Genomic DNA, 16,707 nt, shown 5'->3' on the forward strand with positions numbered 1-16,707 from the left:
GGCCTGAATTTCGTCCGGGCGAGGCGGGGCGCCTCTCGCCCCGGCCTGAATTTCGGCTGGGCAAGGCGGGGCGCCTCCCCCCCCTCGCCTGAACTTCGGGGGGAGAAGCGAAGCGCCTCCCCCCCACCGCGAAGCAAGCTGCGGGACAAGGTAAGTCCCTTTCGTCCATCCCTACTTTTTTTGGTGTTAGTTTTAGAAGGTGTTGTAGGTCTTCATAGAAATCAATCTGACAAAGTATAGTTCCTTCCATTAATTTTGGCAGAGCTCTCTACCTAATCTGAAAGTTGAGGTGAGCAACCTTGATGACGAAAACACCAGGAAAAAATGTTTATGTGAACAAAACTGATCCTATGCATGTTTACACACAAGCTACACATTCCGCTTCCTGTATGGTATGTAGCCTCACCTTGATTTGATTTTGTGGTTTGATTTTCTTTAATGTCTACAAGTGCCGTGGGGATGTTTTTTGGGGGGTGAGGGTGGGGAGATTACATCACATAAGAGGGAAGCTTGTTCTGTCTCTCCCCAGCTGCACCCAAAAACAGCCAATTTGAATATTTGTCTATTACTCGTAGCTGTACTGGGGAAGCCATTCTTCAGAGAGGGTTGTGGCTGGGGAGGAGGGTTCTGTTGTCTTCCGCCTTTTCTTCTTGTTCGAATTGTTTGTAATTATGCCTTGAACATTTCCATTTTTAAAAGCTCCCATCCATCTCGGACTCCTTTTCTCGTTAGAGTCGCTTGCCATGGGACCTTACTGATTATTGTTCTGAGTTTATTAAAATCAGCTTTCCTAATATTCAGTGTATGCGTTTGACTACACTCGGCTTTTGCTTCCCTTAGAACTAGGCGTGTACGAAATCTAGGGATGTATGAAAATCACTTACCTTTTGCGGATTATGCTGATGGTGGGGGGGAGGTGTTCCATCCCTCCCCCCGGAATCCTGGACGGGGGGAGGCACTCCGTTCCTCCCCCCTAGAATCCTCTACAGCCGGCTGTGCTCTGCGGCAGCTCCTCAGAGCATCCGGCCAGGCCCAGCCAGGCCAGAGCCGTCCGCAGCCGGATTTCTGGCCACGGAGGGCTGTAGCCGCCACCATTTGCGTTCCTTATTTTTGCCGTCTTAATCTACATAAATATTTATGTAGACTATGACGGGGAATCAAAAAGGGGCGTAAATAGTGCCCGTTACGCTATTTACGTTCCCCTTGATTTTCGCCGTCATAGTCTACGTAAATCTTTACGTAGATTAAGAGGGCAAAAATAAGGAACGCAAATGGTGGCGGCTGTAGCCGCCGCCATTTGCATACGCAGTTTTTTTGTTTTTTGTTTTAAACCCAGCCATGATAGGCTACGTAAAGATTTACGTAGCCTATCACGTCTTTTTCTTTTTTTTTAAACCCAGCCATGATAGGCTACGTAAATCTTTACGTAGCCTATGACGTCGTGTTTTTTTGTTTTTTTTTTTAACAAGACTGCAAATGGCGGCGGCAGCAGCTGGTCGGAAGACCAGCCGCTGCCGCCGCCGGAGCCGCCGCCGCCTGGAAGATCCGCCCCAGGTAAGTCTCGTCCCGGGGGGATCCGCAGGGGGGCGCGGGGGTGGCAGGCCATTCCGCCACGGAGTTCGGGGGGCCAAATGCACTGGCCTCACCAAGATCCATGGCAGAATTCTCTGACATCCCTATAGTAGACTCCGACCACCAGGTTCCTTTTATTCTTTGCTCCATTTATTTTGATTCAGATGCTCTCGATGGGGCTACCAAGCTCATCCTCCTGTATTTCTGTGCAGAGATATGACATGTATTTTTCACATACAGTGCAACCCCACCTCCCTTTCTGTTCCTCCTGTTCTTCTTCTTCTTCCAAGCTTCTTCTCCTAACTGTCACCCTTTTCCAAGGAGTATCCTCTACTCCATTTTTCCTCACCTCAGCATTTCCCACTTCTGCCTCAGCTTGCTGTTGCTCTTCTAGCTTCTGGTCTTCACTTTGCTGCTGTAGTTCCCCCATTCTGTCCAAGAACTCTTTGTGTTCTCTTATTCCCCGGAGGGTTGACAGTCGACACTCCAGTCCACTTACTTTTTCTCCCAGCAGCATGAACAGCTTGCACTTGTTGCAGGTGTAGGCCATGTTGTTCTCAGGCAAGAAAACAAACATTGCACACACCTTGCAGGTCACCACCATTGGAGAGTCTTGTCCTTCCATAGCCTCTATTCCCTTTTTGTGTCTAGCTTTCTGATTGTTCTAACTAGCCTGTGCCTGCTCCTCTATGCAGTAGAGGTTAAAAGTAGGGATTATGAAACCCCTCTTACCTGGCTCCACCGGGTTCCGCTGGGGGGAGGAGGCGCTCCGTCCCTCCCCCCGGAATCCTGGCCGGCCAGGTCCACTCCATGGGGATTCTGCAGAGCGGCCGGCCGGCTCTGCCAGCAGCCGGACATCCGGCTGCTAGCTAGCAGGGACGCAAATGGTGGCAGCCATAGCCGCCGTCGTTTGCATCCCTGTATTCAGCTGTGATAAGATACGTACGTAGCCTATCACGTCTGGGTTTTTTAAAAAAAAACGCATATGCAAATGGCGGCGGCTACGGCTGCCGCCATTTGCGTTCCCTATTTTTGGTTGTCTTAGTCTACGTAAATATTTATGTAGACTAAGATGGCGAAACTAAGGGGGAACGCAAATAGTGTAGCGGACGCTATCTGCGTTCCCCTTTATTTTCGCCATCTTAGTCTACATAAATATTTACATAGACTAAGACAACCAAAAATAGGGAACGCAAATGGCGGCGGCCATAGCTGCCGCCATTTGCGTACGCGTTTTGTTTTTTAACCCAGACATGATAGGCTACGTAAGTCTTTATGGAGCCTATCACAAATGGGGCGGGGAAAGACTACAATGGTGGTGGCGGTGGCGGCGGCCAGTCGGAAGACCAGCCGCCGGCTCCGCTGAAGCCGCCGCTGGAGCCACCGCCGTCCAGAACATCCGCCCCAGGTAAGTCTTGTCCCGAGGGGATCCGCAGGGGGCGGGGGGGTGGCAGGCCATTCCGCCACGGAGTTCGGGGGGCCGAATGCACTGGCATTCGGCCTCACCAAGATCCATGGCGGAATTCTCTGACATCCCTAGTTAAAAGCAGAGTCCCACTGGTGTGGAAGTGTGTGTTACAAGACAAATAAATGGAAAAAATGTTTGTTTAAAAAGAAAAAAAATGTTAGGGGCTTCCCCCTTGACCTCCCCTGCCGAACTCCCCTGGCCAACTCCTGTTTGCTCCCCCTGTCCGCTCGCTCTGGTTGCTCACTCTCTGAGAGCTTACTTGCTTCTGTAGTCCCTGGACCAGCTGGAGCAGCTTGCTCTGCTCTACTCTGCTCTGCTCTGCTCAGCTGGGGGGCAGGAAAGAGACTGAGTTTAGGACTCCCCCTTCTTGCCCCAGTCCTTCTAGTCTGCTCCTACTTAAGGCAGAACAAAAGCTGGTATTTTTGCTTTCTATAGCTATAGTACGTCTAGGAGCAGCTGAGGAGTTTTCCCTATGGACAGTTCCATCTTTGACCTACTTAGAGGCACTGAGCCCACAAATGGCAGCTATGGTATAAAGAAATATCAAATAGGAACACACAAATGAATGCTATGGTATAAAGATATATCAACTAGGAGCACTTGATTTCTTTTTTTCTGGCACTGGTATGATTCAAGAGTAGTGGCACAGGAGGAAAATACCCTTACACTTATGAGCAGGGAATACCGGCATCCCTAAAACATTCTGATTTTCTCATGGATTCAGAGTTCCACTTCAGTGGCTATTATTATGACGAGTCAGTGTTATTTGAGCACACAAGACAAAATTATTTGAATATCAAAGGTTCAGGAAACGTACTTCCTTGTGAGTTTGTCCACAGCCTTTGGAATGCTGAACCCACTTGAGATCTACCTGTAGAGATAACTTAGTCATTTGTTTTCTTTCCATTAAATAACACGCTGCTTTCGTAGGCAGGTTGTTTTGCTATGATGGTACCACTGAGATTTCCTGCACAAGTACATGTAAATCAATCATGGCAAAATACAAGGAAACATGTCCTGTAAACATCTGGATATGAATGCCCTCCTATTATTAATGGTAGGGAAAATTACAAAAAAGCAGGCAATATTTGTTGGCTGTTTTATTTAGCAGTGTTTTACAGAGTTGGAAGAAGCAGGTTAATTATAACATAAGGTTCAACATCTTTAGATATGTAGAGCATTTTCTGTTCCTTAAAACAAATATTCCCCCTGAAAATATAAAACATTTTTTTCTGACTTGCAAAGTTTTTGCAGTCTATCATTTAAATTACTTAAATAAAGGGAGCCTTAGTACTCCCAAAAGCTGAGAATATAACACCCTCCATGCATATTAGCTTGATCTTCTTGACAGACCAGAAAAGTGTTTGTGTGTGCCAATTAAAACAAAAATGGATCCCTAGTGGCTTGTTCCTCACACAACTTCTGAAGACTGCTATCATTGTTTGCTGGGGTAACCCTGGATAGGGCTGCTATCCAAAGTAAACAAACTTTTCAAAACTTTCTTGACAGATGGGGGTTACAAATGCATTTTAATAAGAGAGTTGCCAAAGCAACATTTTTTTTTTTTGACAATGAGCATATATTTACTTAACATCTAGTAACATTGGGGGATACAAGGCAGATACATTCTCACAAAATGTTTTAACTAGCAGCATTTTTTTCCTCTTTCTTGAAAACCTAGTTAAGGATGTTTTTCTTCAGACTGATACTTCAGTCTCATTTTTTTAATGTCATCTAGGCTGGAGTTGTCAGAAGGAATTACTAAAGTTTACTGATGTAAGACTGTCATCTGAGACAGACATTCTGCCTGATCATATCATTTTCTTTGGTGGCCATCAACACCTTTGAGTACTTTGAGTAATTTAACACTCTTCATTTGCTATGGTAGATCACATTATGAAATGGGTTGGGAGATGGACTGCAATTGAAAGGGATTTACTTGGTTTGGTTTGTTTACATTTCCAGAATATTAGACTTAACCCCATTATAGTATTTTATTTATTTATTTATTGCATTTATATCCTGCCTTTTTTCCTCCAAGGAACTCAAGGCAGTGTACATGATCCTCCTCCTTCCTCCATTTTATCCTCACAACAACAACCCTGTGAGGTAGGTTGGGCTGAGAGTCTGTGACTGGCCCAAAGTCACCCAGTGAGCTTCCATGGCCGAGTGGGGACTAGAACCCGGATCTCCCGACTCCCAGTCCAGCACTCTAGCCACTACACCACACTGGCTCTACAGTACAGTACAAATATATATATTTCTAATACAGGGTACCCACTACCCCTGCTCATTTATTCAACATAAACATGGCCAAGACACTGAGTGATTGGGAATGGGGAAAACACATATTGCTTCCAACAACAGAGACACACTTTGGACCTGTTTTTAAAAATGGCCAAATCCCTGTCTTTATTTTAGTTCAATTCAAATGTAATTCAAATCAAATTAATGAAATGACTTCTTGTTGTTGTTGTTGTTCAGGCATTAAGTCGTGTCCGACTCTTCATGATCCCATGGACCATAGCACGCCAGGCCTTCCTGTCCTCCGCTCTCTCCTGGAGCGTGCTCAAGTTCATATTCATTGAATCGGTGATGCTATCTAGCCATCTCATCCTCTGCCATCCCCTTCTCCTTTTGCCTTCAATCTTTCCCAGCATCAGGTCTTTTCCAAGGAGTTTTCTCTTCGCATTAGGTGGCCAAAATATTTGAGCTTCAGTTTCAGTATCTGTCCTTCCAATGAGCAGTCAGGGTTGATTTCCTTTATGATTGACTGATTTGACCTCCTTGCAGTCCAGGGGACTCATAAGAGTCTTCTCCAGCACCACAGTTCAAAAGCATCAATTCTTCGGCTCTCAGCCTTCCTTATAGTCCAGCTCTCACAGCCATACATTATTACTGGGAAAACCATAGCTTTGATTATACGGCCCTTTGTCGGCAAGATGATATCTCCGCTTCTTACTATGCTGTCTAGGTTTGCCATAGCTTTCCTCCCAAGGAGCAAGCGTCTTTTAATTTCATGGCTACAGTCACTGTCTGCGGTGATCTTGGAGCCCAAGAAAGTGAAATCTGTCACTGCTTCCATTTCTTCCCCTTTGATATGCCAGGAAGTGATGGGGCCAGATGCCATAATCTTAGTTTTTTTAATGTTAAGTTTCAAACCAGCTTTTGTACTCTCCTCTTTCACCCTCAACAAGAGGCTCTTTAGATCCTCTTTGCTTTCTCCCATTAGGGTGATATCGTCTACATATCTGAGGTTGTTGATAATTCTCCCAGCAGTCTTAATTCTGACCTGTGATTCATCCAACCCGGCGTGTCTCATGATGTACTCTGCATATAAGTTAATTAAGCAGGGCGACAATATGCAGCCTTGTTGTACTCCTTTCCCAATTTTGAACCAATCAGTTGTTCCATGTCTGGTTCTTACTGTTGCTTCTTGACCCTCGTACAGGTTTCTCAGGAGACAGGTAAGGTGGTCTGGTACTCCCATCTCTTTCAGAATTTGCCAGAGTTTGTTGTGATCCACACAATCAAAGGCTTTAGCGTAGTCAATGAAGCAGAAATAGACATTTTTCTGGAATTCTCTTGCTTTCTCCATGATGCAGCGAATGTTGGCGATTTGATCTCTAGTTCCTCTGCCTCTTCAGAACCCAGCTTGTACTTCCGGTAGTTCTCAGTTCACATACTGCTGAAGCCTAGCTTGTAGGATTTTGAGCATCACCTTGCTGGCATGTGAAATGAGCACAACTGTATGGTAGTTTGAACACTCAAGCATTGCCCTTCTTTGCCCTTCTTTGGAATTGGAATGTAAACTGACCTTTTCCAGTCTTGTAGCCACTGTTGAGTGTTCCAAATTTGTTGGCATATTGAGTGCAGCACTTTAACAGCATCATCTTTTAGGATTTTAAATAGGTCAGCTGGAATACTGTCATCTCCACTAGCTTTGTTGTTAGTAATGCTTCCTAAGGCCCACTTGACTTCACTCTCGAGGATGTCCGGCTCAAGATCAGTGACCGCACTCTCATGGCTATCAGGGACATTAAGATCTTTCCTGTATAGTTCTTCTGTGTATTCTTGCCACCTCTTCTTTATCTCATCTGCTTCTGTTAGGTCCCTGCCTTCTTTGTCCTTGATCATGCCCATCTTTGCACAAAACGTTCCCTTGAGATCTCCGATTTTCTTGAAGAGATCTCTAGTCTTTCCCATTCTGTTGTTTTCCTCGATTTCTTTGCATTGTTCATTTCAGAAGGCCTTCTTGTCTCTCCTTGCTATTCTCTGGAACTCTGCATTCAGTTGGATATATCTTCCCCTTTCTCCCTTGCTTTTTGCTTCCTTCTTTCCTCAGCTACCTGTAAAGCCTCATAGACAGCCACTTGGCTTTCTTGCATTTCTTTTTCTTTGGGATGGATTGAGTTGCTGCCTCCTGAACAATGTTACAGACCTCCGTCCATAGTTCCTCAGGCACTCTGTCTATCAGGTCTAATCCCTTAAATCTATTCCTCACCTCCACTGTATATTCATAAGGGATATGATTTAGGTCATACCTGAATGGTTTAGTGGTTTTCCCTATGTTCTTCTATTTCAGCCGAAATTTTGCAAGAAGCAGCTCATGATCTGAGCCACAGTCAGCTCCAGGTCTTGTTTTTACTGACTGTATATAGAGCTACTCCACCTTTGGCTGCAAAGTACATAATCAATCTGATTTCGATATTGACCATCTGGTGATGTCCATGTGTAGAGTCGCCTCTTGTGCTGTTGGAAAAGAGTGTTTGCTATGATCAGCGTGTTCTCTTGACAAAACTATTAGCCTTTGTCCTTCTTCATTTTGTACACCAAGGCCATGCTTGCCTGTTATCCCGGTGATTTCTTGACTTCCTACTTTAGCATTCCAATCCCCTGTGATGAAGAGTACATCTTTTTTTGGTGTTAGTTCTAGAAGGTGTTGTAGGTCTTCATAGAACCGATCAACCTCTGCTTCTTCGGCCTCAGTGGTTGGGGCATAGACTTGGATTACTGTGATGTGTGTTGAATGGTTTGCCTTGGATTCATACTGAGATCATTCTATCATTTTGAGATTGTACCCCAGTACTGCTTTTCCCACCCTTTTATTGACTATGAGTGCTACTCCATTTCTTCTAAGGGATTCCTGCCCAAAGTAGTAGATATAATGGTCACCTGAATTAAATTCGCCCATGCTTGTCCATTTTAGTTTGCCGATTCCCAAGATGTCGATGTTCAATCTTGCCATCTCATGTTTGACCACCTCCAGCTTACTTTGTTTTATTGATCTTACATTCTAGGTTCCTAAACAGTATTGTTCTTTACAGCATCGGATTTTCTTTTCACCACCAGACACATCCACAGCTGAGTGTCCTTTCGGCTTTGGCCCAGCCGCTTCACTCTTTCTGGTACTACTTGGAAATACCCCCTGCTCTTCCCCAGTAGTATATTGGACACCTTCTGACCTGAGGGTCTCATCTTCCGGCGTCATATCTTTTAGCCTTGTGATACGTCCCATGGGGTTTTCTTGGCAAGAATACTGAAGTGGGTTGCCATTTCCTTCTCCAGTGGACTACATTTTGTCAGAACTCTCCTCCACCATGACCTGTCCGTCTTGGGTGGCCCTGCATGGCATAGCTTATGGCTTTACTGAGTTACCTAAGCCCCTTCGCCACAACAAGGCAGTGATCCATGAAGGAGAATGAAATGACTAAGGACTCTCAAAACCAAATTAAGCAATGATGTGTCTCAAAACTTTATTTAAGTTAGACTCCATCTCTATTCACCAAGGGTGTGGACAAGTCTTGCTTTGTTCAGTTTTGCATGTATTTATTTTTAACTGGTGGTCCATGTAACTATGCCATGTAGGAAGGCTAATTATTATTCTAGCTTCTTTTAAGAGAGAAACCTTAGGGTTTTGTAGTTGAAGGCGAGCTGATATGAAAAAAAGGGTGCCATAGATGGAAGCTAGGTGTAAAACTGAGACTGGAGGAATCACATCACTAGATCTGAAAACCATCTAAGAAAATGAACAATGTCAACTTGAAGTTGTTTTATTTTCAGTGTCTTTATTGTGGTTGTCTTGACTGATCAGTGTGTTTATCATTATTCCAGAAGTGCACCCCATAAGTACATAAATCAGTAATGGTGCATAATTCAGCATCCTGAGAAATAAGGGGTGGGGGGAGGTTAAAGCAAATGTTCAGTTCTTAAGGCTGCAAAAGCAAGTTGAAGGTATATGGATAATGCCTGGTGATATAAAATCTAAGAAACCAGAGTGAGGCCTAAACAGGATTTTCAGTAAGGAACAGGGCTTCTGGTGCCTTAGTAGCTCTTCTTCTTTCTGCACTGTTTGCCAAGCAGGATAAATTACACAAAATAAGCAAATTTCTTCATTTTCATAATTCTTCTGGATCACAGAACACTGTACACAGAATTTTAATCACCATGTGATTTGGTACCTATAACATATTCTAGGAAGAAGCTGATGAAAGGCCAACCAATCTTAAGAAGACTGGCTCTGGAGAAGCTCCCTTAGGTCAGAAGGTAAACCAACAGTTGTTCCCCATTGCAGAAATAATCAAATAGTAGCCCACTTATTCATAGGAGTTGCTTACTGAGGGTTGTGGTGGGGTGATAGTGGCATTGGCTCACCACTGCTCCACCCAGCATCACAGAAAAGGGTGGCTCTGAATACCACGTGGCCGGGAACAACAGCAGGAGAGGATTATTGCCCTCATATCCTGCTTGTGGGCTTCCCACAGGCATCTGGTCAGCTACTGCGGGAAAGAGGATGCTGGACTAAATAGGCATTTAGCCTGATCCAGCAGGACTCCTCTAAAGTTCTTATGGGTTGAGAAATAAGTCACAAGTCAGTTCCAAAGCTAATGGCCTTACAGATCATTGTGTGTTTTCTATTATGCTGGATCTGGTTCTCTTCTTGATAACAGGGAAAGGAGAGAGCAGGAGCAGAATACATGCTAGATAACTCCCATGAAACAAACAAGGGAGGTAATGTTGGGTGATTTATTCTGGTTGATACTTTGCTTAAGTGTTTCTCTCCTAGCCGTGTTACTGTTCATTTCCTGCTTTGAAAAAGAAAAGGAGAGTGGAGGAAGATGGGGGAAGCCAGCTGAAAGAGAAAGAGAGAGAGAGTTACCATTGGTCAGCTTCAATATTGCATGCAATTGTTCATACTTCAACACATTCAGATGTTTTCCTCCCCCTTCTGCTTTGCCCTCTCTTGCACATTTGAAGTGGGAGGAGGGGGGAACTTAATTAAATGGGTGACATCGACATGGACACCAGTCCAAATTGGGGGGATGTTAGGAATGCTTGAATTCAATTTATAATTAGGTAATAGCTATTTCATATCAGCTCCTGAATCAGGATGCCTTTACCTGACTGATTCACAAATATAATCAGATATCAGTACCCTCCTGCCAACATTTCAAGAGCTTTTCAGAAGCATTGTATAGGATCCAGCCCATTAATTTACACACACACACACACACACACACACACAATCAACTTAGTGAATCAGTGACAGAGGCTGAAGGAGGATACAGGAGCCCTGACACAGAACCACCTGCTTGAACTAATACCTAAATTAAAGCCAGAGGACTGTGCAAGCCCTTAATTCCTTTGAGCAGTACTACTGAGAACACTAGCTAGCTCATCATCATGTTTTGATGTAAACTGCGTGGAGATCCTGGGATGTTGAGCAGTATTATTGAAGCAGCTTAAACAAACAAACAAACAAACAAACCATTCCATTATAAATACAGTTTATCTTTTGGAGTGTGTGCCTTGAAAAATGAAATGCAGTCAACCTGGAGGTATATTTTTTAGAGATATTAAATAAGAAGCAAAATAAAAGTGAAATAGAAGGCTTTTGCTGGCGACTTCTGCAAATTTCCTTTTCATACTTCTCTAGCCCTGTGTTTTCTTATCCATGGTTGATAAGGGAGATGTTCAACATTTCCTTAATATGGAGACATTTATGCTTGTTTTTTTTAGTTATAGATTATTTAGGGCTTCAAGTATAGATTGTTCAAGCCAAAGACAGCATTTTTTCCCCATGAACTCTTTTCCCAATGGTCTTAAAAATGTTATTGTTACAAATGCAAATATGGTTTTAACAATTCCTTCCAAGAATTTTTAATCAGGACTTCTAAGTAGGAAATATATAAAAGTGGCTAGAAAACCTACAGTTTAACGTAACTCACCAAGCCAAAGCTTTTGGAACTGCTTTCCTCGGACTGCATAGGACGAAGCAGAACAAAGTCAATTACTGACTGTAATTAAGAAGTGGATGCATTTAAACTGTAGAGAGCAGTAGCAGTCTTCTTGAAACTGTCTAGTAACTCTGAAGATTACAGAGAAAGGGACTTGAATTGTGTCTTGAAACAGAAAGTATTTTGAATGAATTCACTTCACTTCTCCCTGTTCTACTATGATCTACTTTTGCTGATATATTCATACATCACCGATTATATATGATTATTACAAACAGCACATTAAGACAAAGACACTTTCAAAATGAATGTTGCTTTGGACTTGTTAGCACTGAAGTATCTCTTTTACATATCATAAAGGGTACAAATGTTTATGCAATACTGAAATACTTGTATTTTAATAAAGCTCAAATTTACTCAACGGAAGAGTGAACTATGTTGTTTCCTGCTTAAGCCTTCAAAATAAAGTCACTCTAATTATGTGTGTTGCTTTTACTTTGAAAATATTATTTCTTGTTATAATTTAAGTGGTGGTTTGTTTGTACTGGAAAAGATGTACTAGATTGGATTGACCATTGTGTTTAGTCTAATTCATGTATCTTGGTGCACATTAATACATTTGTGGTGTTATATAAAACATCTGAAAGCCACCCAAAATGAAAATTTGTAAACTTGAAAAGTGTTAGAGATAGGCTCCATCAGCTAGTTACCTTTGTACTGTTTCTGCAACACGAACACTCACAAAAGATGCCACATCCCTAAAATATGTCTCTTATGTCAGAGCATGAATGCCCATTATATCCATACTTCTCAGATGCATAGAATATAATGGAATCCTCTTATTTAGGTCACAACCACTCACCAACAACATAGATATTTAGCTCTCTCTCTCTCTCTCTCTCTATATATATATATATATATATAATATTATATATATATGTATGTATGTGTGTGTGTGTGTGTGTGTGTGTATGTGTGTGAACACCTGCCATAGTCAACAGCTGTTTTAAGATTTACCCAGGATATTATTTTGGAAATTAACATAATTGAGTAGGGTTGGGTGAGTGGTTCCTGCCTAGAAATATCATGGGTGGAATTCTAAATATTCCTTGTCTATTCTGTTTTCCTTGCAAATCACAATTAATTATTCTGAAGTTCCATATAGTCTCATCCTGTGCATGTTTACTCAGAAATAAGTCCCACTATGTTCAATAGGACTTACTCCCAGGTATGTGTGCATAGGATTGCAACCCTAGCCCCTTATTTACTAGTCAGTCATGGGTAGTGGAGATTCTGGAATAATAATAGCAGAGGGAAAGAAGAGCAGGAACCTTTTAATATAGAACCATCTCCAGGCTTGGTGCCATCAGCATCTTAAATGCTCTGTCTTCTATTTTAAGTTGTAGCTATTACTTACTCTGGGACCCCTGTCTGGAAGGTTTTCTCGAGATGAGGAGGGTCAATCAATAAAGCCTTAGATTGTTCTGACACTTGGCAAGGGAGATGACAGGTAGAAGAGAAAATGGATTCATAATAGATTAAAAATGAGCTTGCTGACAGAAACATCTGAATTCCCTTTACAGACCAAATCTGTAAATGTAAGGCATTACACCAAAATAGACCCTTAGGATCAAAACACCTGGAATGATGCAATACTTGATGTAGAGTTTTAGAACAACTGTTAATTTACAAGAGTTAGCTCCAGAGCACCTTAGGCTTCCTAGGGATGCCTGCAAAATGGCCTCCCCATGGCGAGTGAGCCCATTCCTGGCCACAGTGTCAAGAAGATTTATCACATGGATCATTCCTATCGTATTGTGAATCGCCATGCAGTAAATAATTCTAGACATTATGGCAGGGATGGGATCCATCTGTCATGCAAAGGGAATTTTAGGCAACATCCCTGTAGCAAGCATACTGTGTACTGCAGGCCTTTTCTCTGTTCTGCCTGGCTTTTTAAGTTTATAGAGGTAGAGGTACTGAGAAATATTCTTAGACGAAGTACTTTCTTGTAAGAATAGGCTACTTTGAATTCAATTTCCTAACATTACATAGAGCTTAGTGGGGATCATTTCAAAGGTTAAGAGCTATAGGATTGCTATAGTTTTGCCTGTTGACCTCTTTATTTGTGTTCTGGTATTTGAAGATTTTTCGTGTTTGACAAGCCTTTGCTTCTGTTGCTGTTTAAGTTATTATCTTCTGGTTCTGGCTCTGTGTATTCCTTTTATGCTATTTTTAGTCTAGAGGTATGTTTGTTGTTTACTTAGGGTGAAATCCATCATCATGTGAATGGATGTCCAGTTGCACAAAGGGACTTTCCCCACCTCTTCTCTCCCCTGCAGCACCCCCCCATGCCTCCCCAAAATCTGCTCCAGAGGGTTCTCCAGTTCTCCCGAGCAGATTTTGATGGTATGTGTCTGCAGTAGGGAGAGGGAATCACACTCATCATTCAGTCAGCTGGAGGAGTTAATTGTATACCACCCTTAGTTATTTTTAATGATTGGAACTGATTATTGTTTTTTTCACTTCTTGCTTATTCTGTCGTGTTAGCCACTCTGAACATATCCATTGGAGGAGAAAAATGGGATAGAAACTTTAGTATTAAAAAAAAAAAAATGTGTAGAGAAATCCTTGGGCCTGGACTTCTTACAGGAAATCCACTACTAGTGAGAAGCAAATGACACCTATAGTACACCTTTATGAACAACCTCCATATATGTTTTCTTTGGGTGCTAAATAGTATATGGCCTGTGGCTGGTGTTAAGGCTGTCATCAACTTTTACCTAAAACAACCTTTCGGAGCAAATATCTCAAGTATAAGAAAAACTATTTTTGCTTCCCACAGAATTTTGTTAAATGTTCTGCCTGAGCAGGAACCCCCAAATTTGCCCCAAACTTTTGCTTTAGGTTAAAATCTGCAACTATCTTAATCCCAAAAGCAGCTTATTCTAAAAATTTATTTCAGCACATTCAGTAGTGGCATGCCCAGCCAATTGACTCACTGACAGTTTTACATTGGGAAGTCATGGAATCAGTCCAGAAACAAAAAGTTTTAAAATATGAACTTTGCCTTTTACTGCTTGGATATATTATTCTCAAAGAGGTCTTGTGTCTCAATTTCCTGAATTTTAAGTAAAGACAAGCTAAATAACAACTTTTTATTTTTTTTGTGAAAGAATGAATGGCATTTTAAAAAATCAAATTATGGAAGACGTGTTACAAAATGAATGACATGAAAATAAAAATATCTATCATACAGTTTGCTTACCTGTGATTTTCCCATTGTCATTTAGATCACAACAGTATCAGGAAATGAGGTCCTTCTTCAATCAGATATTGACTTCATCATAACGGGGTGGTTCCATGCTATCAAAAATGCAATTGACAGATTGGTATGTATTTGTTTTAGCTGTTGCTTTTATTAATTAACATACAGTCTAGGGATGTACGAAAGTCACTTACTTTTTCGCTGATTGATTCGCGGTGGGGGGGAGGTGCTCCGTCCCTCCCCCTGGAATCCTCAACGGGGGGGAGGTGATCCGGTCCTCCCCCCCAGAATCCTGCCTGGCCGGCTCCGCTCCGTGGCGGCTCCAAGGAGCAGCCAGCCAGGGCCGTCCGCAGCTGGAGTTCTGGCCACAGACTGGCTGCTGTGGACGCAAATGGCAGCCGCCATAGCGGCCGCCATATGCGTCCAGCCAGGCTGCCGTGATAGGCTACATAAGTATATACGTAGCCTATCACGGCAGGCAAACAAACAAAAACCAAAAAAAAAGCATACGCAAATAGCGGCAGCTACAGCGACCGCCATTTGCATTTCCTATTTTTCGCCGTTTTAGCCTACGTAAATATTTACGTAGGCTATCGCGGCGAAAAAAAAGGGGAATGCAAATAGCGTAGTGGGTGCTATTTGCATTCCTTTTTTTCCTGCCTTTTTAGCCTACGTAAATATTTACGTAAGGTATTACGGCGAAAAAAAAAGGAATGCAAATAGCACCCACTACGCTATTTCCCCCTTTTTTTCCGCCATAATAGCCTACATAAATATTTACATAGGCTAAAACAGCGAAAAATATGGAAAGCAAATCTTGGCCTCCGTAGCCGCTGCCATTTGCATACATTGGGGGTTTTGGTTTTTTGTTTTGCTTGGCTTGCTGTGATAGGCTACGTAAATACTTACGTAGCCTATCACGGCAAAGACCAGGATGGAAATAGCAGCCGTGGCAGCTGGTCGAAAGACCAGCCGCCGCTGCCGCGTAGGAGTGCTCGAAAGTCACTTACCTCATCTCGCAGCTTGCTTCGCGGTGGGGGGGAGGCGCTTCGCTTCTCCCCCCGAAATTCAGGCCGTGGGGGAGGCGCCTTGCCTCGCCCGGCCGAAATTCAGGCCGGGGAGGAGGCACCTCACCTCGCCCGGCCACGAAATAAAAAGTTTTTTAAAAAAACAACGCTCCCATGATAGGCTACGTGACGATTTACGTAGCCTATCATGGATAGATGTGCAAAGTCAGCCGTGATAGGCTACGTTAATCGTCACGTAGCCTATCACGGGTGACTTTTAAAAAAAAAAGCGCGTACGCAAATGGCGGCCCCCATAGGGAGCCGCCATTCGTGTTCCTTATTTGGTCGCTGTAGTCTACGTAAATCTTTACGTAGACTACGGCGAAAATAAGGGCAACACAAATAGCGTTGCCCTTATTTTCGCCGTAGTCTAGGTAATCTTTACGTAGACTACAGCAACCAAATAAGGAACGCGAATGGCAGCTCCCTATGGGGGCCGCCATTTGTGTACGCGCTTTTTTTTTTTTTTAAGTCACCCGTGATAGGCTACGTGCCGATTTACGTAGCCTATCATGGCTGACTTTGCAAATCTAGCCATGATATGCTACATTAATCGTCATGTAGCCTATCACGGGGGCGTTTTTTTTTTACTTTTCTTGGAATGGTGGCGGCGGCAGCCGGTCGAAAGACCGGCTGCTGCCCCTGTCGAAGCCCTGCCGAACAACCGCTGCGACCCGCCACCGGGAGCGACATTTGGGAAAGGTAAGTCCCATCCCGGGGGGGGGGTTTCGGGGGGGGGGCGTGCGGAGAATTTCTCCCCGAAACTACTTCGGAGGGCCGAATACATTGGCACTCGGCCCACCGAAGTTTCAGCGAGAAATTCTCTGACACCCCTACCGCCGCCGGAGCCACCACCACTGGAACATCCACCCCAGGTAAGCTTCATCCCGGATAGGGATGGCAGAGAATTCCGCCATGGATCTCGGGGAGGCTGAATGCCAGTGCATTCGGCCCCCCGAAATCTGTGGCGGAACGGCCTGCCAGCCCCCCCACTACCCCCCACAGATCCCCCCGGGACAAGACTTACCTGGAGTGGATCTTCCGGCCGTCGGCCGCTCCAGCGGCAACGGCAGGTGCAGCTGCGGCGGCTGGTCT

General features: G+C 43.6%; 1 protein-coding gene across 4 annotated transcripts in view; it reads left to right on the forward strand.

The window, feature by feature from the left end:
* ARHGAP15 (Rho GTPase activating protein 15) overlaps positions 1 to 16,707 on the forward strand; it is a 711,254-nt gene that overhangs the window by 286,313 nt on the left and 408,234 nt on the right. For all 4 annotated transcript variants that reach the window (XM_084809673.1, XM_084809680.1, XM_084809663.1 and 1 more), the window contains exon 7: positions 14,571 to 14,669. In XM_084809673.1, the coding sequence (XP_084665799.1) occupies positions 14,571 to 14,669 (99 nt within the window). The remainder of the gene's footprint in view (positions 1 to 14,570; positions 14,670 to 16,707) is intronic.

The sequence above is a fragment of the Heloderma suspectum genome, chromosome 1 (genome assembly GCF_057233095.1).
Source record: "Heloderma suspectum isolate Gila_16-S chromosome 1, 16-S_ref, whole genome shotgun sequence".
Taxonomy (NCBI): Eukaryota; Metazoa; Chordata; class Lepidosauria; order Squamata; family Helodermatidae; genus Heloderma; species Heloderma suspectum.